Below are 27,935 nucleotides of genomic sequence, written 5' to 3' on the forward strand. Positions count from 1 at the left end.
GACAAAACTGATCATTTAAAGGAGTTTTACCAGTTTATATCCTTATTTATCCTGTGATAAAGCCATTAAATCTAGATCCTGGATCAGTTAAGTGCTTCCCAGATTTCCTTATGATCTCAACTGTTGTGAAAATAGTAGATTAAGTACACTACCGTGCTAATGCCAAACTTTGTTAATTACTCCTGATTAACTTCAAAAGTCATCCAGATCCACAAAAATGTGAGGCATTAGTGCAAAAACAGGCACGAGTTCATGACCAGACAGTAGGGTGATAATCAGATAAAAATAAAGAAACACCCAATGAAATTTTCTCCACTGCAGGAGTCATATCATGGTCTTCGCTGGGTTTGTGAAGACTCCACAAAGCTCTGCATAATTTTACTCTGAGGGAGCCCAACTTAAAAACAGCTCGGTCAGAGTTCAGCCGTTGGAAAACACAGCACCAAAGCTACCTCCTGCTGCCGGTCAGTGCAGCGCTGCTGGTTTCGGTGGTTGCGCGGCCTGGGAGATTGGCCAAGAGTTTGCCGGCTGAGTGAGAGGAGACTGGAGATGGTGATGGGAATGGAGACCCAGCTTTATGCAACACCTGGACCACAATGAAAATGGACCGTAAACAAGCAAGAGTACAGCTCCCAGAACAGTACAGGCTCTTAACTCTTTTCCTAGGCTGACAACTGAAGGAACACCAGACCAATCTGAACATGCAATTTGAATTATTACTCTTTGTTTTGGCGTGCTTCACCCTCAAGTGATAGACTGTGGTCATGTATTACGCCAGCTGCTTATTCACATGATTTGTTCTTAAAATTTTAATCGAGAGTGTTTCCTTCAAACTATTTCTACAATTTTTCGGTTTTTTTGCAGTAATGAGCATGTAAGAGAGAGAGCTCAGGTCGAGCAGTTTGGAGACAAAATTAGGAAGTGTCAGTGGATATTTTTGACAAAGGGTGTTGAAGATGAAGCTGCCAGGCAGGTGAAAAAGAGGAAGACCACGGAGAAACTTATGGATGTAGTGAAGAAGGACATGCAGAGGGTTGGTGTGACAGAGGAAGACAGGGTGAGATGGACCCTGATGGTGCTTAAGTGCTTTGAGGGCTTGTCGACGAAGGTATTTGGGACCAACTGTATCTTGTAAAATATATTTGGACAAGGCTATTGACTTGTAACTGCTAATCTGTTCACTCAGGTCCTTCCTATTTAGTGTTTTCCCAAAATTAACCTGGTTAGGTTGTTGCTTTGAAGGTCCTCAATTTCAGTGATGTCAGTCACAAGTCTCTCGTAGCGTAAGCAACAACTTCAAGTCCTTTTTTATCTTTGTCCACTGGGAGCTGGAGGGTCACTCCAATCAGCACTTGTAATGGCTCAAACCTGGCTGTGCGTTTATGCTTTGCCGAGTCTACACCAGGTGTCCCCAATCCCAGTCCACGAGGGCCGGTGTCCCTGCAGGTTTTAGATCTCACCCTGGGTCAACACACCTGAATCACATGATTAGTTCATTACCAGGCCTCTGGAGAAGTTCAAGACATGTTGCGAAGGTAATTTATCCATTTAAATCAGCTGTGTTGGATCAAGGACACCTAAAACCTGCAGGGACACCGGCCCTCGTGGACTGGGATTGGGGACACCTGGTCTACACACAGTTTTGTAGACCATTATCTACATGTTGTAGCTGTTAAGTGCTACCAGAGGGCGGTGTCACAAACAACCGACCTTGATGTTCGCAGGGCTCCAGAGGCACCAGCAGCTTCAAATATGTGTTTGCTGCTTTGTAATGGCCTTTTAGCAGCTGCTCTCTTAATCTGATGTATTTGTCTGGCAGAAACCTTCCTCATTGTGTCTTTATCCGCACGAACCCATGTGTGCTCTGGCTCAGCCACAGATCCCTTAACATTATGGTGATCATGCTTAAATTTTCGTGAAATATCGAAGGTTTTCATTACGTGTCCAAGGCATTCAACTATTTCACTCTTTTCAGCAGCAGAGAGATCCTTTTTCCCTTCCTATGTTGCTTGAAAATGCTGGTCTGCTTAATAATGTGGAACATCCTTCTTTAGTAGTTTTTCCTTTAATTGGGCTGACCTGGCAACTAATGATCACAGGTGTCCGAGATTGTTTTCAGTGATACAAAGAGTCCCGAGACACAATTCCATCCATGGGTTTAATTGAAAAACAACTTATTTAATCTTTATGACACTTCAACACAATTTGCATAATAATTTGGCACACGGTGTATTTATTTGTCCCTGCATCTCCGCTGCTGCGTCCTGCTGTTACTGTGTTTATATTCAGGCTAGATTCTCCTTCTCTCAGTCTCAGTGCACCTCCTGTTACTTGTCCTCACGCATACGTCACGTGTGGAACTAACCAGAGACAGATGAAGTGAAATAATGTTAATGGCCTTGGTGACAACACATTATGTTCCAGTAAAAGTTTCCAAACTAGCGTTACACCAAGCGTATCGACAGCAGGAGACAGAAAAGCATCATGTCTGCTCTTTTGACCACAGCTTGGTTCGATCTCGGGAGGAGACACAAATCCCTTTGGGGTTGCGTGAGGAAGGGCATCCGGGATAAAACTCACTGCCAAATCAAATATGCAGAGCTACCCACTGTGGTGACCCCTTGTGAATAAGGGAGCAGCTGAAAGCAGCTTTTAGTCTATGATCTGAATCCGGTCTTCAGGTGTTCTTTATAATGACCAAATTCTATTATTAAAAGGTACAACTATTGTACATCTGAGTAAAAGACACCCTCAGTTTTTTGGAGGAACTGAAGGCCTTTCCCCCCCTGAGTTGGCTAAAAGAAAGCTTCCATTTATTATCAAGAAATTCAACCTGAATGAGCAGAGTTTGTTTTTTAAACTGCAACCAGTCTGGTTTGACTCATTAAGACAAATTTGTCTGAAAAACGGTCAAAACATTAAGCAGATTACGCTATGAATTCAAAAAAATAGCAAATATTTGTATATGATAGGCAGTAAACAATGAATTTTTGAAATTTTTGCTCTTTTTTTGCTTTATAAATTAACTGAAACATCCTCCTCATGAAGTAAACACCAAAGTAATTAAATAGCAGCTAGTTAGTAGTAATAGTAGTATTAAATAATGGTAAAGTTCATGTTTCTTCACTATCTACTATAGAAATTTCTGTTTTTATAGAAGTTTTTTTCAAAGAAAAGAGTCAAATTTCAGAAAGACAGTACAAACATTTTTCTGTACAAAGAAAACAAGTTTCTTAAAATTTAAGCTCAAAGAGTCGTGCTGAGAGATTTATTTCTCCAGCAAGATTTCTTTATCACACAGAAAAACAGATGAACTGTTGCCCTTCCTTTTGTAACATTCAGATTTCTCAGGCATTAAATGTGTAGTTAATCTTCTTTGCACTGACAGAAAGGAGAGTTTCACTGGTCTGGCTGTATTTGGCCCCTCCTGACTTACACAGTCTGCAATGGAGCACCTGATATAAGGTCAACATTTGGAGGCATTCTGTAAAAATGCTAAATTGCACAATGCAGTCTGAGATCTTTTAGATCGCAAACATGTCGGGTGTGCAAGAGCTTCGGTGGGAAAAACAATCTAAAGCACAGCAGTAAAGTGGGCAACTGGTATCCATCTAAAAACCTCAGCAGAGTTGAAAACATGAGCCATTAAATTTAATTCTGAGCATGACCAATTACCGTGCTGTATGCAAAAAGACTCAATTAGCCACTATAACTTAAAACCGCCCCTCAAACTGTGACCAAAGCAAGATCTTTAAAGCCAAAGATGGATTTCTTTTAGATGTGCAACGATCCCGTTGGAGCGTCGTCTCACGGTCAGCCACCGCAGAGCAGCCTAAAAAAACCTGTTGAGGAGGCACAGAGACAGAAACAGCAGAGAGCTCGCAGTAGATCATAAAACCACACATGAAAGCGAGCTGACAGCGCCGCGGCAGCTGCTCTGTCAAACACAAAAATGAAAGGAACTCATCACTTAGTCTTCCAAAACTACAAAGGACATAACAAATGTCACACAACATACGGGTCTGACAACCAGTAGGGCTTTTAATGAGACGTCACCCTAAAACACACCTGTGTGACTGTAAGTAGGAGTTTCTATCACTCGTACAATAAAATTCATGCTTCTTTGACTGCGTTCTGTGCATTTTTATTCAGTTTAATCTCCGCTAACTGAATTTTATCATTACATTTCTCAGGAAACTATGACGTGTGGTTTGTTTGAAAAACAATATTTAAAAATACCTGAAAAACGAAGCTTGGCATTAAACCGACGCTCTGTCAACATGTTAGAAAGTTTGAAAAAGTGTCTGATGTTGGATTTTTATTGTCAGAAATACGTCGTTTTAATGGATAACCAGTGTGTTTGTCGAAGACTTGGCGGGCCTTCTTGAACTCTCTCTTCTGTGCACCATTGAAGCGCGCCAAGTTAAATCATGTCCGCAGCCAACAGGTGCTAATTTAAGACTTCTTCATGGGCTTTGTATTTATTTTAAAAGTCGAGTGGAAAGATTAAAATAATGAGGTGGTGAAAAGGCTTTTAACCGTTCAAGTTTTTGTTTTCCCTTCCTCTCTGGCACACCGATTCAGCTCACCTACCACATGGAGGACGTTTTCCAGCTTCAAACTAAAATACCTCTATTTACTTTGTTCCTATTTTCACTCCTTACTGGAGTATGTTGAGCTTTTTACATGGCATTTTATCACTTATTGAGATTTTATTTAATTTCACCATTTCCCTCTACTTCATTGAGCTATAGCAATAGCCTAGGTGTTTACACATTCACTTGACAAGCAAAAGGTTGCAAGTTTGATTCCAGATAGAGAGACAAACAGGTCTTCTTTGGATGTCATCCAAATCAAAACATGCAAGCCTTTATTGAGCTATAGGCTCTCAAAAATCTGATTTACTTACCAACATAACCAGAAACCATCACCATCAGTGCCCTGGCCCCAATTAAACACATGAAGATGTAGAAACAAACTAATAAAGTGCTTTTGACTCGCCTTTAGGCTTTCCCAGATGCACCGTGACTCATTTTTCCTCACCTCTATTTTCACCAAAGCATGTTTATGTCTCGATTGACCGACTGGCTGAAAAGCACTGGTAAGAGGCTCAAAGACCAAGTCGCTGAACGGCTGAGCGAGCAGCAAAGCCAACGAGTGACCGACCAACTTTAAACAAAACCTCAAACTCACCGTGTCATCACACAGCTGATCACTGGCTGAAAGGACACCATAGTATTCCAGTCTGGGAAATCGACACACACACACACACTCACACACACACAGACACACACCCACAGAGAGTAGTAATTAGTTATGCTCCTGGTGAAATGTTGACCAAATGGCTTACATCCCTCTGCTGTCTCAGACTGGAGAAGCCAACCCTCCCCCTCCTGCAGCACACACACATTCTTCAAAACACAGACACTGTGAAAAGGGCACCAGGCTGTTCCATAAAGACACGCTGCTGAATGACACTTGTATCCACATTAAAACTTTTCAGGCATAAATCCTGAGAAAAGGAAACTTTTTAAATGTGAGAAGCCTGTAAGAAGATCTGACTGAAACAAACAACGCTTTAATGACCTATTGTTGCCTCACTCGTTTTTCATTAACTGCTTGTTAAATAGAGGTATACTGTTGTAACCGACACACACCCGAGGGATTACCTATCTCATCCGATCTGGGAGCGCCTTGGGAACCCAAGGATAGTGGGGGCAACAGCATTCAGCATAAAAGCAAGCAAACTGAAAGAAGGTGCACCCATGCTTCGCTTTTTGACAACATATATCAAAACAGTGATCAGCCGCCTCTCCACCAAGTTCCTCAACCCAAAGACGAACTCCAACTCCACCATGCTGGACTGTATCTGACTACTACAACTGAACTCTTGTTCTCCTCCAGTGAGCCTCTGATTGTACAGATAAGACGCCCGCTCCACACGTCACGGAGCCAGCATTTAGCTCAGCACGAGTCCCAGCTCTCCACCTGCTTCAGGATCTGGTTGGTGTGACTCTAAAGTGTGCAACAGATTGCCAGAGTTGCACCATGTCATCAATGTATCAACAATGTAATTTCATTAAAATGCCACAGCGACGTTGAGTTCAACGAAGGTGATCAATAACGTTTAAGCCTCAACAAAATCTAAGTGGCGTTAACAAAAGGAACAAATCACCCCTTCAGAGTTCTTCCAAAGGAAGAAACTAGCAATAAAGATCAAACCAGTTTTCACGTGACGCTGTAAATCTACTTATCTCTGCTCCATTTTAACATGGGAGTCTATGGCGATTTATACACTTTTCAAAACAGCCTTAAGTGGCCACTGGAAGAATTGCAGTTTTTGTCTTTAGGCATTGGCTTCATTTATCAGCCTGTAACCTGCTGCTTCGTACTGAGGCACAATCACAACACAGGCTGTTATCAGTCTTAGAAAGCTGGAATGGGACCTTGACTTAAGATTATTTTGTAAAACAGAAATCTGTAGACAGCGAATAGATAAGATAAAGAAAGTCACAGGCTCACACAGTGCTCATCCCTCTAAATCTGTGGTCCACACAGACACCGTAACGCTCTGTGTGCAGGCCCTCCCTGACCCTAAAACACATTCCACACTCACGCCTTTCACACACCTCAGCTTCACCTTCGCTCTGCCTGTCCTTCTCCCCTTTCCTTCAAGGACTTAACACTTAATCATTAAACACTCCACTTCCCTGTCCGTCACTCACCTTCCGAGCTGATTTTATTGTGTATCCATCTGTGTGTGAGTGTCAGCTCGCCACCGGACACAAAACAGCCACAGAGCCCAGCTTTGATTTTTATCTCCTTTAGCGGTCTCAGTCACATTTTCCCAGGGGCTATGTTACTGTGTTTCCAGATGACTGAGCCAGGTTTTCCATTCCCCCACTGTGGTCAATCTAGACGCACACCAGCCAACATTTACACCACTGCCACTGCTGCTGCTGTGACTTCTCAACAGAGTGGGAAAGAGACCAAGAGAGAGAGCACGAGAGGCACTGGGAGCAGAGGTTGCATGTCCTACTTATGCACGGACCACCCCCAGCAGAACACACAGCAATAATTGCTTGTAGTAATTCAAAGACGCCCTCCTCGGTTCTACCGGCTCACCACCCGTGGCATCAAACTGTGAGACGAGAGGCTGGGAGGAAACCTTGCCCCCACCGAGCGACTTGATCTCGCAGCATGAGGTCACATCAGCTTCTGAAAGCCTGAAGGTAAAACTGCTGTCTTTAGCTTGCTGAACATCTCTTTCAGATAGGTGGCGTTTCTCGGCGATGATGCAGCCCGCCACCATTTATTACACATTTTCGTTCATCTTACTTGACAGCACAAAGTAATAGATTCTGTAGTGCATTAAGAGTCTTCAGAGGGGACACGTGCTTTGGGGGGGAAAAAGGCAACTGTTGTTCTGTGCCTAAGAATAAGCAAATGGATTAAACCTTAGCTGATTAGCTTTCAGTGCACAAACCTTACAGAGTAGCTTTCTACATCTTGGGATGGGAAGGTGGACCGGCGGATTGTCGCAGTGTCAGCAGTAAACCAGACATCATAGCGGACTGCCGCAGCAGTAAGAGAGCTGAGCCAAAAGGCCGTCTTCGTTCCAACCCCAACCGAGGATCATGAAGTCTGAGTATTGACCAAGAGAGTAACGCAGAAAAGTTTCCTCCACATAGGGTGACTCTCTAAGCCTTAGAGATGTCCAGAGGGCGTGTCAAAAAGGAGCCAGCTGGTTAGGATGCCTCCTAGAGGTTTTCTTTTTTCTGGCGACACCCAACTGGGAGGAGATCCTGAGGTAGACCCACTGGAGATATTATATATCGCTTGTCAGGCCTGGGAACGTTTTAGGATCTGCCAGGAGCAACTGGAAAGTTTAGTTGGGTAGAAGGATGTCTGGAATACCCTGCTGCTACTGCGATCTGACTTTGGATGGATGGATGGTTAGATGGGTCACTGTATCAAATCAAATCACTTTTATTGTCACATCACATGTGCAGGTACATTGGTACAGCACATGTGAGTGAAATTCTTGTGTGCGAGCTTCACAAGCAACAGAGTTGTGCAAAATACAATAACGTAAACAAGCAAAATACAAGAATGGCTACATCTGAAACTAATAAATATATGTACAATATAGAATAGTATATCATACTGCTGCTGCAGGCGAGGCAATAAATTAAAAAAGATAAAATGCCCTTTATTTTGTTTGTTTGCAAAAACATACAAATATCCTCATAAATATCATTGTAACAAACTTCCTTAAAGTATTGTGATTTAGGCTGAGGCTATATCACAAGTTGTGGATGCAGGAACGCAACCAAATACTTTTAGATGCCTTCTTAAATCTGTGCAGACACAACATCACACCGCACCAGTGCAAACTCAAGTAAAAGCATCTTAGAAACCATGTGAGGAACATGCAATGAGCACAGAGAATCACAGGATTTCATTTACAAGGATTCCTACATCCCACAAACAGCCTCACGCTGGATTATTTATGGCCCAGACCAAGTCATCTAAAGTATGACGTCTGTCAACACTTGGGCGTCTTTACCTCACATTAAATGACGTAACAAGAAGATGAACAGTCTCCTTTCATCCAGGATCCCCCCAGGCAGGAACCTTTAACCTCCAGGTTTGAAAGCACAGTGGCATTACATTGTGTGTGTGTGTGTGTGTGTGTGTGTGTGTGTGTGTGTGTGTGTTGGGGTGGGGGGGGGGGGGGGGGGAATCAAAGACAGTGACAGCTGAGAAACATCAACCTGCACCGGATATCTGCTTTAGCCTTGGAGAATCACATGTTTTTTTCCTTCACAAAAAGAGCAGGACTTTAAACTAAGCTGTGCACAATCACTTCAGTGGAAAGTTCAAACCAGCAACCCAGGGAGCAGCTACACAGACCTGCGACAATAACCACCACAACCGCTGCTCTGTTGGGTCAGGCCTGTTGCAACAGCCACATCCTTATGAAATCCAATTCCTACATCCATTGAGAGTGCAGTGGCATACGAGTAACAAGCCAAGGGTCTAAATCTGTGCAGAAAACTTTACAGAACGCAACGTGCATTTAACACAGTGCAGCATAAGCGACTTTACACATACTTTCAGCCCGTCCAAACAGGGAGTTTTCACACACAAACACACGTATATACGCTGTCAGTTGTTATGGTCACTCACTTTGGTGATGATGAGCGGCTCCCCGTGCTCTAGCCCTCCTTTCAACGTGAACCCCCAAGGCGCGCCCCCGCTCAACTGGACCTGAATGTGGTGGAAGGAGACGAGCTGCTCCACGGTTTCCATCCTTCTCCTTCCGCTCCGTGTATCCGTTATCCCTCTCGTTTTCTTCGTCCTGCTGTCTGTGTTGTTACTGAGGTTAGCGGCGCCGGTGGCGGTAACTCTGCTTCTCCATCACCGCTGTAACATCAACGAGGAACGGATGGATTGGCTGAGGAAGAAGGACGGAGGGAGGGAGTGCAAAAGGGGGAGGGCAGAAAGTTTTCACGCGGGGCTCAAAGTTAGCAACAATTACAGTGAAATGTCGCTTTCTTCTTCCGGTTAAAATGTTTAACTTGACCACAAAGTGACTTCTAGTCGAATTTTATAAAGGTAGATTTGTGTTATAACGTATCATAATCATCTTTTGGTAATACCACCTCATATACTTAGCTTTTAACGCGAAAATTTCACATTACCGTAGCTTTTATTTTTATATCCACACAACCTATTTCCGGTCTAATATTCACAAAATTCCCACGGCAACAAACTTTGGGAAAACTTTTACAACGCGAGGTAGGCGGGGACTTCTCCCACTAGCCAAACGCCTCGATTTGACCGATGGAAAGCTCGGCCAATGAGAGAGCGGCTTTCGGACGTATCTTCCAATACGATGGGCCAAAGAGGCAGAAGTTGTGAGGGCGCCTCCCGCTGTATTGTTAACAGCATCAGGCGGTAAGCAGCAGAACGAGAGGACAGTCCTGGGCTTTTATTTGAAACAGGAGATCCGCTGCGAAAACTATCAGCTCACTTTAAGCCGCCATCTCCACATATAATTGCATGATTTAATGCAAGAGAGCTGCTTCACTATAATTTTGCTGTATAACGTAATACTGCAGGCCTCTGAAGAGCAGATTGTAGCCATATCAAAGGAAATCACTCCTAAGACTTGCTTATTATGGACTATGTTAATAGGATTACTACAGATTTATATGTTTTCTGCCTATAAATGTTTGTGGCAGTCATAGAGGATGTGGCTTTCAACCAAGCTGTTTTTTTGTTTGTTTTTTTAACTGTGTAAAACACTTTTGTTTAGCAAATATTGAGAAAGACAGAAAAAGTACAGACGTCTTTAAGTTCAATTTGTCTTGATTTACTAGCCAAGGAATCCCATAAAGTTGATTTTGTTCGTCTGAATGCAGCGTTTTTAGCAGGAGAAACGTTTAGTCACTCATTCAAGTGACATGCAAAGTTCCTCAATGTGAGAGGAAAGTCATGGGCAGGTGGGTGACATAATAAAGCATATTTTATACCATGATGAAGTGAATATAATTTAAAATATATATATATATATATATTAATTTATGTGGTCTGGACATGCTGGAAACATTTGAGATATTTTAATAAAGTTCTATTTATTTTAATAAATATATATTTAATTTAATAAAGTAAATATTTAATCATATGTATTGTTTATTTTATTAATATACATTGTATTTAATGAGTTTTTTATAGTTAAATATGTTTTTTTAATAATGTGTTTTAATTAATAACTTTTAAAAAATAACCTTTTCTCTGTTTTAGTGTAGAAAAAGTTGCACATTATAATTTAAAATCTTGTTCCCGTTGAGGCTGAGCTTACTAAAGGAATGGGAAAAGTGTGAATTAGCACTCAGTCCAGATATTGAAAAGCCCTCTTATCTGCAGCTGGAGGAAACTATTTTCAGTCATCAGTCCTTTGAAGTTATGAAAGGAATCTCTGAGTGCAGTTTAAAAACACTTACAGGTTATCCATTGTGTTTCTGCATTATGCTGACAGACACACAGACACTCCTGCTCAATCTCAATAGTTGAAGAGGTAACTTCCAAGTTAGGCTTGTTATGAAAAGATCTTAACTCTGTTCACGGACTTCTATTCCTATCACAACAAAGACTTTCCACCCTCCACCCTGAAGCTCTGCAGACCTACACGACCACCTAATTATGCTGGTTTGCAGGCCAACAATAACATTTAATCACATCCCACATTTTTCTAAATTCTTACCAGTCTTCTTATATAACAGCTGTATTAAGACACAATCAGTCAAGAAAACACCACCAGTCAAAGCTGTGGTGTAAGAACAACACACAGCATGTTGTTTAACATCTTGTTAAAGTGTGTCATGAAAAAATGTCACACATGGACATTGGTATATAGCCTAGGGGAAAATACACCTAACTACACATCTAAAGGTTAAAATTAGCATATTATACATAAACAGTTGTTGTAAATATATTAAACATGTTCCCATGCGTCTTTGGGTGTTAGTTTGAGTCAGATGTATTGAAAATGTCTAACAGATATCATACAAAGCGATGAAAACAGCCAAAGAAGCCAGTAAAAGGCATGAAAAATGTCTGAAATGTTAAGTTAAGTGAAGGGTAAAACTATACTAATGAACTGCATTTAGATACTTTTATTCCTCATTGGCACCATACCCAAACAATAATTGTGCTCTCAAATAATCCCCAAAGTTTCTTACATAAGGTATCACACATGGTGAAAATAACTACACAGCAAAAAAGGGTACATTATCTTTTTTCCTGCAGAAGTTTATGAGATTTTCTGTGTATGGTAAATTGCAAAAATTGAATCTGTGGTCAAAAATATTTTAAAAAAAGAAAAAAATGTATTTACTTTAGAAATAGTACACTGTACAGTATTTTTTCAGGGTTTTCAGTGTACATGCTATCAAAACTGGTAGCTCCAACACATAAAATGTATTATACAGTTATATTATTCTGCAGAGTTTCTGTATTTTAACTTAAAAAGAAACAATTATTTTGGACAAATGCGCTCTTGTCTGATCTCGCAGCCATGCTCCTGTCTCCAGTCTGCTCCCCGTAGCCTGAAGTTTTCCCACTCTCTCCCTGCAGACAGAAATAATTGGACTATAGATAATCACAGCTGTGGAATGCCACCAAATTGCAACGCATTTAACTACATGTGTGTGTATGAGTCTCTATCTTTGTGTTTCAATAGAAAGAACAAACGAAGGAGAAGTGATAGAGAATCAAAGAAAACAGAGGCAACAGATGTGGACATGCTCAGACATCCCACCTTTCATCCAGACCACGAGGAGTTTGTTTTGGTCAGATTCCTCTCGGCCTTGTTTTATTCTAAGAAACTCTGAGCTGGAATATTTGGTTTGGTGGTAAGTGCTGCTTTCATGTGAGGTCAAGTTTTTAAAAAACAGAAGGCGCAAGTGGAGATGGTTTATAGTGCGTGTTTCTTTCATTTATTTTGATTCTAGTGGGTTTAGCGTTTGAGGCTCAAACAGAAACAGGATGTTATTATTCAGATTTTCCTCGCTCAGAAGTGTGTAATATCTCTCTCTCTCTCTCTACATATATCCATCTATCTGAGCTTCCACGTGGTGCTGAGGCAGGTTATTGGCCGTTAGTTGGATGGGACCGGTCCCTTCTGGGGGTCCTTGACAATCAGGACTGTCCGGCCTTCAGTTAACCATTCTGGGGTCATGTCCAAATTCATGGGCTGCATCCTCCTGAGGCCGCATTTGTAGACCGATTATGTCACAGCGACGCGCCGAAGGCTGTCCAAATTCGTAGACTCCTCTGAATGCAGCCGACAAATGCGTCCTTTTCCCCGAATGTGAAGAATGGGTCGGGTGTGTCCTTCGTGGCCCACCATATCCCAGAATTCATAGCGCGGCCCAGCCAAACTCCAGTTTCCAACAATGGCGGCCGCTACTAAGTTTTAAAATTACTCATACTAATCTTTCTGGGTCACAAAATAAACTTTTAACATATTTTCAGGCGAGAAAGTAGCTGTGTAAACATCAAATATCTGCTCGGTTTATCAAGATATCCCATATTTGCAAAAGTGCTTCGACGTTTTCGGAGACGTCTGCTACCCACCAGCTCGATAGCTAGCCGGGAGCTCGAGGGTTACTGATGCGGCCGAGAACGGCACAACTCCCGGCACATCATTTTCAGATCACCGCGGACTTTTGCTGCTCGGGTTAAACGTAATATATAAGTCACTTAGACAACCTAAAAATGTTATTGTTGGGCTTTTTACAGTGTGTTGTTTGTTCGTGAGTAAATCGGTTTGGCTGAGATTAAAGTTATTAGATTAGATAAAATAAAACTTTATTAATCCCCCGGGTGGGTTCCTCCTTGGTTTTCACACAGCTGACTAAACGTCAAACAGAAAACTTATTAAACAGAAGTATGAGACAGTCGAGAATTTACGCCAGTGTCCTGTTATATTTTAGATAGCAAGGAGCAGACGGCCGAGTTTATTAAACTCCACCGAGACAGCGGTGACGCTAATCAGAAGGCTAGACCGTCCAATTTCCCCAGCCGTTTACTTCTGGCCTACCCGACCTTCTGAGGACCCGGCCCACGTAGACCGCGAAGGCCGGGTCCTCAGGAGGATGCAGCCCATGAATTTGGGTGTCTCTCATCAACTAGCAGCTGGTTCATTTGTGCTGCCAGATGCTCATGGAGTGCAGTCAGCTTCTTCAGCCTGTAGGCTTGAACCATATCGGGGCCTGGTGCTGTCCAACTCTTCATACATTGGTTCATTGGTTACTGGACCCTGTTCAGGGAAGTTGCAGTGGTCTGCTCTCAGATCCACTAACCACTGAGCATTGCTGTTATGGATTGTGTCTTTCTCCCATATACACTAAGTGACACTTGTTGCACACTCCCTCAGCATCTTTCATACTCTGACACGTGCCTTTTGCTCTTGTTCAATCTGTATTCAGAAGAACAACAAGCAAGCCACTCTTACCTGTCACTGGACCTTTTTGAGTTTTGGAATTGAAAACAGCGATATTCACTGGTGGGGAGGTGAAACGACCTGGTAAATATGCTCCCGAAGGCCATTATGGCGCTACCGGCAGAGGATGACAGCTATGTCAGTGTTAGCACGCTGAACGCTATACTGGAACAGCAACAGGAGTTTTATAAAGATCTGATTCGCCAACAGCAAGATAACTTTAAGATATTTGTCCAATTAATCATGGATGAAACTAACAAAAGGTTGGACAGCATTTAGCATTCATGTACATGAATTAAATCCAGCCTGCAATTCACGGATGGGGTTTTCACTGAGCTGCAAACTGAAGAGAAGTGCATTAAAAGCAAGCTAAAAGAGTTTGAATCGGCAGTCTGTAGCATACATGAGGAACGCAAAGAATCAAAAACCAAGATGGATTATTTAGAAAATCAATCGAGGAGGAACAACATTGTGGTGGATGGATTAATAGATAAAAAAGCAGAAACTTGGGAAGGATCAGAGGAGAAAGTCCGACACATGCTGAAGAACAAACTGGGCCTGGACAGTGATAGCATTCAAATTGAACGCGCTCACAGAGTTGGTCCATACAAGGAAAATGAACGATCCAGGCAGATTATGGTCAGATTACAACGATTTAAAGATAGACAATTAATTCTCTCATCTGCCAGAAAGCTGAAAGATACCAGTCTTTACATCAACGAGGATTTTCAGTCCATCAGGAAAAAGAGAAAAGAACTGTTACCACGGCTGAGAGCGGCCAGAGGTGATATTGCCTTCCTGAAATCTGACAAATCAATTGTTAAACCAAGGTCCCAGAACCCCGGAATTAATATTTAGACTTCAGCAATGTTGTCATTTGTAGCTGTTGAGATTAATCGGATTCAATGATTTGCCGTACGTGTCACGGCTGGGGGCAGTCGTGTGGTGTATTGAAAAAAGGATCCAAAATGCAGGTACTGGCTGGGGTGCGAGTGAGTGTTTATTTACAGCGGTGAGAAGGTGACAAAACAGGAAGAGCAGAGCGGGGAGTAAACAAACCTAAACTGGGAAAACTAACGAACAAAACTTAAACCAGACACTCACAGGAGGAGGAGCAAAATGCACAAAGAGAGATGGCAAAGACACGCAGAATGAGTACCAGGTAACATAGAATAATGCAGACTGACATGGAATTAAACAGAGGACACGACAGAGAGCACAGGAAAACACAGGGCTTAAATACACAGGGAGTAATCAGGGAATAGGCCACAGGAGGGAGACACAGCTGGGAGCAATTAGGCTAACGAGACAGGGGAGAGGTATAATTGAACACACTGACATGAGACATGAACTTTCAGAATAAAACAGGAAACTAACAGACACAGAGAACCAGACCGGACACTGAACTTGACAGGCAGACTCATGAGCAGACACAATAACACCATGGACAGACAGAGAGAACACAGGCAGGCATGAAACAAAACCACTAACACATAGCAAACCTAAACAAAAGACAAAACAGAATAACCGAGAACAAAGAATAATATAAAGAAACACAAAACACCGAGTCCTCAGACTCAGGACCATGACAGTACGTCCTGGATAAATCTCATCTTGTAATGTATGCTGATGATTCCACCATGTTTTATTCAGCCGTATTACAACAAGATTTGCTGAACGTGTCTGACTGGATAAGTAAAAACAACATGATTTTAAACGTGTCTAAATCCAAATCCATGTTAATAGGAAGTAGAGGACGCTTAGTCAACAGCCCACAATGAAATCTTTCCATAGCTGGATCGGTATTAGAACAGGTCACCCAGATTAAAATATTTGGTGTTACCATAAATCAGCATCTTTCGTGGTCTCAGCACATAGACTCTGTTATTAAGAAAATGGGACAGGGCATAGCTATAGCTAGGAAATGCTCCTTTTATATTACTTTTTCAATTATGAAAGATGTCATTAATGCACTAGTATTATCTCATCTAGAGTACTGTTCAATCATTTGGTCAGCAGCTAAGAAGACAGATCTGAACAGACTTCAGTTAGTCCAGAATAAGGCAGCCAGATTAGTGTTAAGGTGTTCATGCCATACAAATATCGATAAAATGCATGATAAACTTTCTTGGCTTCCTGTACAAGCTAAATTATACTATGGCTTACTTGTATTTATAAAGAAAGCAATACAGTTAAACACACCACATTTCTTTTTCTGCTCAGTTGCAGTATCCCGATGAAATATATAATCATACTACACGATCTTCAGCAAATCGCAATTTAGTAATTCCTTGAGTTAAAAGCAACTTTTGAAAAACTCTGTTATATTTAGAGCATCTTTTAAGTGGAATAAGTTGCCTTGTGCAATTAGAGAATTGGCTTCTATTCATAATTTCAAAAAACCCTTAAAAGCCTACTTACACAGCTTTTAATTATTGTAAATATTGTAAGAGGGCAATGTCATTTGCAATGGAAATTTGTGTATTTTGTCTCCGTGTTATTGATATTTATATGCTCATATTTTCACAATTGTAAAACCTCACTGTGGATGTAAGAGCCAAATTATGTGGATATTTTGCATCCACTTTATTGTGCGATATTTTATTTGATGGTTTGGGCCCCAGGAAGACTAGCAACCACTGTTGTGGAAGGTAATGGGGTTCCTTATAAATAAACAATAAACGCTTCCAGTATTGCTCCGTCTCCAGCCTTGGTGGTGCTGTTCTCATATTGTTCCCCTGCAACTGAGAGTACACCTTGACTGGTGCTGTGGAGAACAACTGTTTATTCTCCTGCCTTCTATCTCTCTGGTGTACCTCTTCAAGGTAGGTAGGCTAGGCTAGCCCAGGGTAGGAGTCTTTGGCCGAGGCTATGAGTCTCTCCCTTTGAGATACAGTGAGGAGAGGGGCCCAGAGTACAGCTGCTGATCCTCCACAACTGAAGGAGCCAGTTGAGGTAGTTCAGGCATCTGACTACTAGAACTCCTGGAAGCTCCAATGTGAGGTATTCCTAGCATCCCCTGCCAGGAGGAAGCCCCAGGGCTTGCTGATAAGATTAACATCTCTCGGGTGGCTTGGGAATGTCTCCGTTTCCCTGCAAATGAGCTTGAGGAGGTGGTGGGGTGAGGGAAGTCTGGGTTTCTCTGGTCAGACTGCTGCCTCCGCGAGCTGAACCCAGAAAGAATGTTATGTTTAAACTTGTGCACAGACTGCTTTTGTCTAACAATAACGAGCCTTATTATTTCATTTAGAAAATTCTTACATTCAAAGCTGATTGTGGGTGAATGGCACAACAACAGGCCTCAGGATCTCGTCACAGTATCTCTGTGCATTCAAAGTGCCAGCACTAAAATGCACCTGTGTTTGTTTTCCATAACATACGCCTGCCCATACCAGAACCCCCCCAATGGGCCACTCAATACTCAACGCTGACATCAGCAACCCACTTACCCACATGACACCACACACGCTGTCAGCCATCTGCTCTGAACAGTGAAAACCAGGACTCATCCGTGAACAGAACACCTCTCCAACGTGCCAGATGCCATTGAATGTGAGCATTTGCCCACTCAAGTCAGGTACGACAAACCGCAGTCAGGTCCAGACCTCAATGAGGACAACAAGCATGCAGATGAGCTTCTCTGAGACGGTTTCCTGACAGTTTGTGCACACATTCTTTGGTTATGCAAATCGATTGTTACTGCAGCTGTCCGGGTGTCTGGTCTCAGATGATCCTGGAGGTGAGCATGCTGGTTGTGGAGGTCCTGCGTTGGTGTGTGGTTGTGAGGCCAGTTGGATGTACTGACAAATTCTATGAAATACCTTTGGAGATGGCTTATGGTAACAGCAATGGGCAACAGCTCTGCAGTCAGAGCTGCAGTCAGCATGCCAATTGTACGCTCCTTCAAAAGTTGCAACATCTGTGGCATTGTGACCAAACTGCATGTTTCAGAGTGGCCTTTTATTGTGGGCAGTCTAAGGCACACCTGTCCAATATTCATGCTGTCTCACTGATTTAGAGAGATTTGTGAACAATATTTGAGAGTAATGGGCCTTTTGTGTATGTAGAAAATGTTTCAGATCTTTGAGTTAATGGAAAATGGGAGCAAAAACGAAAGTGTTGCGTTTATATTTTTGTTAAGTGTAATTGGATTCAATAATAATTAAAACAACAGACACAAAACAATTTGATACATGCATCTAATTACAGTGGGGCAAAAAATTATTTAGTCAAGGCAAGGCAAGGCAAGTTTATTTGTATAGCACAATTCAACAACAAGGTGATTCAAAGTGCTTTACAGAGACATTAGAAACAAAAACAAATAAAAAGCATGATTTAAAATTGATTAAAACAAGCAAATAAACTAACTAACTAATTAACAAACAAACAAACAAACAAACAAAACAGTATATAAAATCAAAACAGATAAAATCAGAACAGTAGATAAAATCAGTAGTTAAATGTAAGTTTTGAAATTTAAGCTTAAAGTGTGGATTTGGTGCTTTATTCAAATGCAGCTGAGAACAGGTGAGTCTTCAACCTGGATTTAAATAAACTGAGTGTTTCAGCTGATCTGAGGCTTTCTGGGAGTTTGTTCCAGCTATAAGGAGCATAAAAGCTGAATGCAGCTTCTCCGTGTCTGGTTCTGACTCTGGGAACTGATAAAAGACCGGATCCAGATGACCTGAGGGATCTGGAAGGTTCATACTGGGTCAGGAGGTCATTGATGTATTTTGGTCCTAAACCATTCAGAGCTTTATAGGCCAGCATCAGAACTTTAAAGTCTATCCTCTGACGGACAGGCAGCCAGTGTAAAGACCTCAGAGCTGGACTGATGTGGTCCACTTTTTTGGTCTTAGTGAGGACTCGAGCAGCAGAGTTCTGAATGAGCTGTAGTTGTCTGACTGATTTTTTAGGTAGACCTGTAAAGATGCTGTTACAGTAATCAAGCCTACTAAAGATGAATGCATGGACTAGTTTTTCCAGGTCCTGTTGAGACATCAGATCTTTTATCCTTGAAATATTCTTGAGGTGATAGTAAGCTGATTTTGTTATTGTCTTAATGTGTTTTTCTAAGTTTAGGTCTGCATCCATCACTACACCCAAATTTCTCGCCTGGTTTGTGGTTTTTAGATGTATAGATTGAAGTTCTCTGGTGACCTGTAATCGTTTTTCTTTGGCGCCAAAGACTATTACCTCAGTTTTGTTTTTGTTTAGCTGGAGAAAATTGTGGCACAACCAGTCATTGATTTCCTCAATGCATTTACCAAGAGCCTGTACAGGGCCTTGGTCTCCTGGTGACATTGTGATATATATTTGTGTGTCATCTGCATAGCTGTGATAGTTTATTTTGTTGTTGTTTATAATCTGTGCCAGTGGGAGTATGTAAATGTTAAACACTCAGTCAGCCACCGATTGTGCAAGTTCCCCCACTTAAAATGATGACAGAGGTCAGTAATTTGCACCAGAGGTACACTTCAACTGTGAGAGACAGAATGTGAAAAAAAAAATCCATGAATTCACATGGTAGGATTTGTAAAGAATTTATTTGTAAATCAGGGTGGAAAATAAGTATTTGGTGACCTCAAACAAGGAAAATCTCTGGCTCTCACAGACCTGTAACGTCTTCTGTAAGACGCTTTTCTGTCCCCCACTCGTTACCTGTATGAATGGCACCTGTTTGAACTCATCATCTGTATAAAAGACACCTGTCCACAGCCTCAAACAGTCAGACTCCAAACTCCGCCATGGCCAAGACCAAAGAGCTTTCGAAGGACACCAGGAAAAGTATTGTAGACCTGCACCAGACTGGGAAGAGTGAATCCACAATAGGCAAGCAGCTTGGTGTGAAAAAATCAACTGTGGGAGCAATCATCAGAAAATGGAAGACATACAAGACCACTGATAATCTCCCACGATCTGGCGCTCCACGCAAGATCTCATCCCGTGGGGTCAAAATGATCATGAGAACGGTGAGCAAAGATCCCAGAACCACACGGGGGGACCTGGTGAATGACCTGCAGAGAGCTGGGACCAAAGTAACAAAGGTCACCATCAGTAACACACTACAACGGCAGGGAATCAAATCCCGCAGTGCCAGACGTGTTCCGCTGCTGAAGCCAGTGCATGTCCAGGCCCGTCTGAAGTTTGCCAGAGAGCACATGGATGATACAGCAGAGGATTGGGAGAATGTCATGTGGTCAGATGAAACCAAAGTAGAACTTTTTGGTATAAACTCAACTCGTCGTGTTTGGAGGACGAAGAATACTGAGTTGCATCCCAAGAACACCATACCTACTGTGAAGCATGGGGGTGGAAACATCATGCTATGGGGCTGTTTTTCTGCCAAGGGGACAGGACGACTGATCCGTGTTAAGGACAGAATGAATGGGGCCATGTATCGTGAGATTTTGAGCCAAAACCTCCTTCCATCAGTGAGAACTTTGAAGATGAAACGAGGCTGGGTCTTCCAACATGACAATGATCCAAAACACACCGCCCGGGCAACAAAGGAGTGGCTCCGTAAGAAGCATTTGAAAGTCCTGGAGTGGCCTAGCCAGTCTCCAGACCTCAACCCCATAGAAAATCTGTTGGCGGGAGTTGGAAGTCCGTGTTGCTCGGCGACAGCCCCAAAACATCACTGCTCTCGAGAAGATCTGCATGGAGGAATGGGCCAAAATACCAGCTACTGTGTGTGCAAACCTGGTAAAGACCTATAGTAAACGTTTGACCTCTGTTATTGCCAACAAAGGTTATGTTACAAAGTATTGAGTTGTATTTTTGTTATTGACCAAATACTTATTTTCCACCCTGATTTACGAATAAATTCTTTACAAATCCTACCATGTGGATTCATGGATTTTTTTTTTCACATTCTGTCTCTCACAGTTGAAGTGTACCTCTGGTGCAAATTACTGATCTCTGTCATCATTTTAAGTGGGGGAACTTGCACAATCGGTGGCTGACTAAATACTTTTTTGCCCCACTGTATATACCTAAAGGGGATCACATTAAAATGTTTGAAACATATTCAACTTTTAATTTGACACTGAAGCACAACTGGAAGATAAAACACTTTCATTTTCATTTTGTAATATAAAACCTACAAAAACGTAACATGCTCAGTAATTTTCTGTTCACAAACACACACACCCCTGTAGGAACTGCATTTGTAGCTTCACTTTGGCTCCACCTAATGGCACATTTGATACCAGGCTGTAAACATATTTACATCTGGTCTTAAGTTGTTCATTTCCACACTGCCTCAAGTCTCCAACTGAACAGCTGCAGACTTTTGCACTTCAGTGTTTGTTTCATTTTCAGCCCTTGAATTTGTCTCTTGATCTAATGTCTGACTCTGACTCATCAATATATTTGTGGTAAGCTATGCATTAATCCAGGCGCATGTAAACCTGTTTCAGAGCTACTCATTACATGAAGCAACACCACTCCTACTATGGCCAGAGCCCACCTTTACTTCCCACAAGAAGTATTTTCATAGGTTTTATTTTCAATGTATTCAAAATAATATTTAAATAAACACATGACTAGTGTTTTTTCTTTCTAAATAAGTAAAAATTATTTACTCATTTATTAAATTATCACTATCACAATTCTGACCAATCACAATAGGCTATAACACAACAACTAGTACCTGTTAAATGTGAGCACATCTCGGCGCAGAGGCTGTTCAGTGGAAGATGAAGAAACTTTCCTTTAGGATACTTTATCTGCATTTTACTGCTGCAGTTGCTGCGTTTTGTAATGTTGGCATGATGGTTGACTTCAAGTCTGAACCTGCAGTAATAATTTGTTGTGAGAATTTTAAGTTTACTTTCTCTTTTACATGAACAGAAGAAACAACAATTTCATTAATTCACTGGTGGGGTTTCCCTTTTAAACTATGTTTTAATGTGCCTTTAGGTGGAGCCAAAGTGAAGCTACAAACGGAGTCCCTACAGGGGTGTGTATGTGTTTGTTAGCAGAAAATTACTGACCATGTCTTTCTAGGTTTTATATAGCGAAATGGAAATGAAAGTGTTTTATCCTCTACTTGTGCTTTAATGTCTAATTAAATAGTTGAGTATCTCTTCACATAAAGGTATAATCAACATTTCAATGCAATCTCCTTTAGGTTATTTATTCATTAGTTGTGAGAACAACTGTGAGCACTCAATTATTTGATACCCTTCACATATTTGTCAGCATTCAAGTTTCTATTTTTAACTGCACTGGAAGCCACTGAAGTGATGCCAAAACAGAAATTACATGTGATCAAACATTTGTATGTTTTCCCAGTATGTTCTCATGCAAGTTAGTGAAATTGTCATGTTTTTTTGTATTTGTTATTAAGCACAAAGTAATGCATTTCAGTAGGACGTGTATTTTGTTTTATTTGTCTTTATTTTGTTGTATTTTTTGTTGTAGAAAAATCAGGGAGGTGTCACTATGACAAACATTATATTTTTGTAAATTTAATCAAGTAGAGTTTAATGTCCAACTCTAACCAAATAACTTTTATTTGTGTAACCATAAACTAACAAGACATTTAAATCAGCTGTGTTGGACACATCTAACTCCAGGCCTGGAGTTTCACACCTGTGAGCTAAGTAATCTCCAAAAGTTGATTCTGTTCATCTGGACGTAGCGTTTTCAGTGGGAGAAATGTTTCGTCACTCATCCAAGTGACTTCTTCGGTCTCAGCTGACTGGAGGTTTCCCCAATCTTATAAACAGTATTTGCATAATGACAGTGAACATTCCAAAAAACAGTATTATTACTATCAGGAATGTGTAAAATATCAAAAATATATAACAACATTATAATATATATAACAATGCACGATACCAGCCATTAATCCATTAATTTCCAGTAGTTTTCCCAGTATTTTATTATACCTCCACTTCATCAAATACTTCTTCAACCTTGGAAAAATAACAAAAGTGTTTAAAGAAAAATAAAACTTTGTTTCTCACCTCTCCATAAGAGAATAGTCATCACAGCAATACAGTACAAAAACTGATGGAGAGCCATTGTTAACTGCACCTCTGTCATGGTATAATTACATTTAAGTACCTGAAGATTATTCTCAGCTCCACCCAGTGCTCCACCCTTTCACTGTCGCATTAGCTTTCCAAAAAAAATGTCAGGCAACTGGTGATGAAGTTTTGCTTGAGCAAGGGGTGAATAGATTATTTTTTAAATTACCCTTATCCTCTGCAAATATTTGGGTGCTTTTTTGTATTTGCAGGGGATAAAAGCACATCCTTCTCATGATTGCAGCAATCAATCAGAATCACTGCTAAAGATATGAGTAATACATACAATATTGTGCTGCAATCAACCTCACCTGATTCTTATCACAGCCACATTCTGTTAATCACTTTAAATTCACACATCTCAACTTCTCTGTGTTTGCAAGGGTTTGCATTTTAAAACAATAGTCTTTACTTTCTGTTGTACTTGCCTGAAACAATTTTGTTTTGGGGGAAACATTGCCAAGAAGCAAAAAAGAAAAACACCAAACAGGTCTAGTAACATTTGTGTCATTACTTTCACTTTCATGTCTGCTACTAAGTACAATTCGGACACTACTTAGAACGGATGGTTCTGAATATGAACAGTGTTGGGAAACTTGTTCCATGTTGCCATTTGCCCACTTTAACAGCATCACTACTGACTTACTTAAAACATTAGACTATGCATTTTCGAATAACCTTCCTCTTACATTGTTAGTCAAACTGCGCTGTGAAGTTCAAAAATGGCTGTTCTTTCTTTTTTTAACCCATAATATTTGCATTAATGTAGATTTGAAATCGATAACAATGAATCTTAATTTTAAATTTTACATATATAGGCTGACCTACAGGCTTCATTATGAAGTACAAAAGTGACACAGACTTCCCAAAATTTCTACATTACCATTGCATAATTCACCAGCAGGCAATAAATGCAAAAGGTGACTAGTTCTACTCATGTGATGACTCCTGCATGAAGATTATAAATAACGTCTGTTTATGAGTCTCAGGTCATAAACAGACCCGGGCAGGGGTTTTAGAACAGGTTTTGTGACTTTGATCAACTCAAACCACTTGTGTAATTCATTTGAGATCCTTTCATCCAAGTGGACATAACATGAATTGCTGAGCAGCTAAGTGCAATGTTTAACTTGCATGATGGACAGGAAGAGATTGTTGCATGCTGATGGTCTTTAAGTTAGGACTTCAGACTTCCAGTCTGTACAAAGGTGTATGCCCAGCAGCAATGAAAGTTGCCTGGCTTTTTGGTTTAGCTTATCTTTGTGAATCATGCTTTTCTGACATGAACTTCATGTAGAACAAACACAGAACACATCTTACTGATGTGATGTATATATGTATGCGCGAGTGTTAAACTCAAGCATTCTACAAAAAATTAAGAAATATGTCAACATTTTTTTAGATCCAATGATTTGTTTAAAATGCAATAGATTTGGTGACTAGTACATATGTTACAAGAATAATTTGAAACTAACTCTTTTGTTTTAAATATTATATAACTACTAATTTGCACAAAAATGGCACAGAGTTCATAATTTTCTCAAAATGTTTAGAAGGTACTCGAAATGTATTTCTTTAAGGTCATTATGTTGCTAGAACTTAACAAAGAGACTCTTAAGAACTTGGGGTGTCGTCTGGGCCATTTGACTAATGCTCAGGTGGCTGAACTTGAAGACCTTATCTCAAGTATTCAGGTTTGTTTGGTTATGTGCCTTCTCGTACAGACTGGGCGGGGCATGATATCGATGTAGGGGAGACACAGGCTATTTGCAGAGAGTTAGGGCACTGTTTATTGTTTGACAGGGCAACTGTGACTTACCTGGGTCGAGTGGTTGGGCAAGGGTGTGTCGCTCTGTTACAGCCTAAAGTGATGGCAGTTGAGCATTTTCCGCGACCTTTCTGAGGGTGCTTTCTGCTGGTAACAAAGTACACGCTGTATACAGTTAAATGGATTCCTTGCTAAGTTGCCTGTTATGTGTAGTTCCCACCCTGGTTGATCCCTTGGACTTAAGTTTTTAGATGGAAATATAGTGGCTAGTCACCTTCTCAGCCCCTCTTTAGCATTCAAAGTCCTGATACATTTTGTGCTTGAAAGGCTTTCAGAATCATTCAGAATCAGCATACTTTATTAATCCCTGAGGAAATTATGTGGGTTACAGTCTGTTGCTGTTACAGTAAAATAACATAAACAAACTAGACTATTTAACAATACAATATGTTACAGATTTAAGAAATAGCACAATGTGTACAAATCACTCAATAATAAATATCAAGGATTGACAGAGGTGATAATAAATAAATATCAAGTATATTGACAGCAACATTATTGAGTAGAAAAGCGCGTGTGCAAAAAGGGTGTATTTATGAAACTCATTACATTGAAAAAAAGTCTGCAGTGTCAGTCTGCAGCCCCCCCTCCCTGGACACAAGCATTTCACTGTATGCTGTACTTATATGACTGTGTATGTGACGAATAAAATGTCAATTTGAATTTGAACTTGATGAACATGCTATCGTATAAACAGTGTGTTTTGAATGAAGAGATGAGAAAATCCAGAGGAAAAATGAACTGTTTAAAAGTGTCCAGAGTTTGAAATGTAAAACATTTATTCTGTAAAAAAATAATTTTCACTTTCTATTGAGCTTCTCTGAAACATTACTTTTCCTGGAGATATCAGGTCAGTATCAGGTTAAAAAAAACAGGTCTAACAACAATTGCAACATTCCTCCTACTGTTTGTTTTCAGTTTCACCACAGTTTGTTTGGAACATTCACACAAAAAACACAGATACATTTTTCTACTAGGAAAAATGAAGGTTAACAAGAAATGTCAAGAAGTCCTTCTAGCTACCTCTGACTGGTATCAACAATGAAAAAAGAGCTTCTGGACCTGCTGCTGCACTACAACAAAGCACTGCAATGAAACATTGTGCCATAATAGATCACATAAAATTACCTAATGTCTAAATGACTGTTGTTTTTAAGATTCACTGTAGGCCTATAGCTTTCACAATAATATAATGAGCAAGTTAACAAGAATAACATCGTATATCAGTTTTAAAATAGCATTTGTCACACCCAAGAGAGTTATCTTCTTCACAGTTTGAAGATTTTATTTTTAATGTTTTACTTTTTACTGTCAATTCAATCAAGATTTTTGGATTCAGTCTTACATTTTTTGCAGAGGTCACACACACACTGCTGCCTCACAGCAAGAAGGTCTCGAGTTAAAAACCACTTACTGGCTGTGGTCTTTCTGTGGAGTTTGTGTGGGTGCTCCAGGTTCTCCAGCTTCCTCCCACAGTCTAAACACATACAGTTAGTGGGGGTTAGGTTAGCTGCCCATAGCTGGTGAATGTAGCACATAGGTGGAAATGGTTTGACTGTCTGTACAAGCCCTGACTGGTGACCTGACGAAGATGTTCTCTGCCTTCTGTGGTAGATAGGATAGGCTCTAAAGGCCAGATGACTGCGATAAACTGGATTGGAAGGCTCTGTTTTAAAATGCAAATGTATTTTTTGTCTACAGTCTCAGATCAACACACCCCTGCCCTCCAGCACTATCAGCAGTAACCCCTCAACAGCATCATTGTACCCCATTAGGGTAAAACATAGGCTATATTTGCTTTGCATTGTCCCCACCTGATGACAGTGATATAGTATGATGTGATTCCATATAATTTATTCAACCTGGTTCTATGTGCCCCTTTTTAACTTTGAGCACCAGCTCCTTCAAACATCTCTGCATAACCCTGAACATAAACATCTCATAATGATAAAACAACAACAACAACAACCAACCCCCAAATATCCTTAATAGAGGTAAGGAAAATTAAAAATCTCGATGACATTAGAAATCTTCTCAAAAAGACACCAGAGAGATAACCACCACAGTTAGACTAGACCAAGATGAAAACTAGGGCTGGGGAGCCCTAAACAGACATTTGGACATCGTGTTGAGCTTCTGAGGCTCAGGCTACGTCCACACTCGCCCGGATAGATTTGAAAACGCTGTTTTTGTCTGAAAACGCTCCGCATCCACACTAGCATTTTCAGTCGTTTTCACAGAGTTATGCGTCCACATTGAAACGCTTAGGTTCCAGTACTGCGCATGCGTGAAACACAAGAAGATTCGACCTGCCTCATTTCTGTCTGCCACTTATTTACTTTCAGACTCTTTGAAACGTCACAGCAAAATGTTGAAGAAAAGCACTGAGTTTTTTAAATGGACTAACAATGCTCTACAAAGAGCAGAGGGTGGGAACACTCACCATTGCTGTGTCTTAAAAAAAAAAAATCAAATAATCAGTTTTGACATTTGAAGTCTGGAAGTCTGAGTCTGGATCGATTGGTTGTTTACATCAGCGATCCCCAACCTTTTTTGCGCTTTTTTGCGGATAAATACACCAAAATAAAACTTGTACCGGTACCGAAAAAAGATTTATTCATAACACACATGAAAAGACCCAGGAAAACCGAGTTAACGATAAAAACGATAACAAAATAACGCTGAAAACCAATAAAACCCCTGAAAACCATACATTTCACACCTGAGCCTCAACGCTCGCGGCCCGGTACCAAACGACTCACGGACCGGTACCGGTGTAGTTTTACATGCATGCGCAGTACTGGAACCTAAGCATTTTAGGTCCTTTCAGTGTGGATGAACAACTCTTTGAAAACGATTGAAAACAATAGTGTGGACGTGGAGTGTTTTTAAACGTCCACACTATATATATAGTTTTCAAATTTATCCAGATTAGTGTAGATGTAGCCTATGAGGGAGAGAAGTAAATCAAAGAGGTGAGAGTGAGAAATGGTGGAAACGCACAGAAAGATTTGAGGACCATGACTAAGTGAAATCCAGAGCACAGCAGCAAAAC

General features: G+C 40.8%; 1 protein-coding gene and 1 long non-coding RNA gene across 2 annotated transcripts in view; both read right to left on the bottom strand.

Moving 5' to 3' along the window:
* shroom4 (shroom family member 4) overlaps positions 1 to 9,475 on the bottom strand; it is a 100,418-nt gene extending 90,943 nt beyond the window's left edge. Inside the window, exon 1 of the mRNA XM_026162598.2 lies at positions 9,193 to 9,475. Coding sequence (XP_026018383.2) covers positions 9,193 to 9,315 — 123 coding nt within the window. The 5' untranslated portion in view covers positions 9,316 to 9,475. The remainder of the gene's footprint in view (positions 1 to 9,192) is intronic.
* A 12,906-nt stretch (positions 9,476 to 22,381) lies between these two features.
* Positions 22,382 to 23,068, bottom strand: LOC145421559 (uncharacterized). The gene is made up of 2 exons (XR_013902948.1): positions 22,990 to 23,068; positions 22,382 to 22,738 (listed from the first exon to the last, which is right to left on the bottom strand). It is a non-coding gene; the product is annotated as an uncharacterized LOC145421559 (long non-coding RNA).
* Positions 23,069 to 27,935: the final 4,867 nt, after the last annotated feature.

The sequence above is a fragment of the Astatotilapia calliptera genome, chromosome 3 (genome assembly GCF_964374335.1).
Source record: "Astatotilapia calliptera chromosome 3, fAstCal68.1, whole genome shotgun sequence".
Taxonomy (NCBI): domain Eukaryota; kingdom Metazoa; phylum Chordata; class Actinopteri; order Cichliformes; family Cichlidae; genus Astatotilapia; species Astatotilapia calliptera.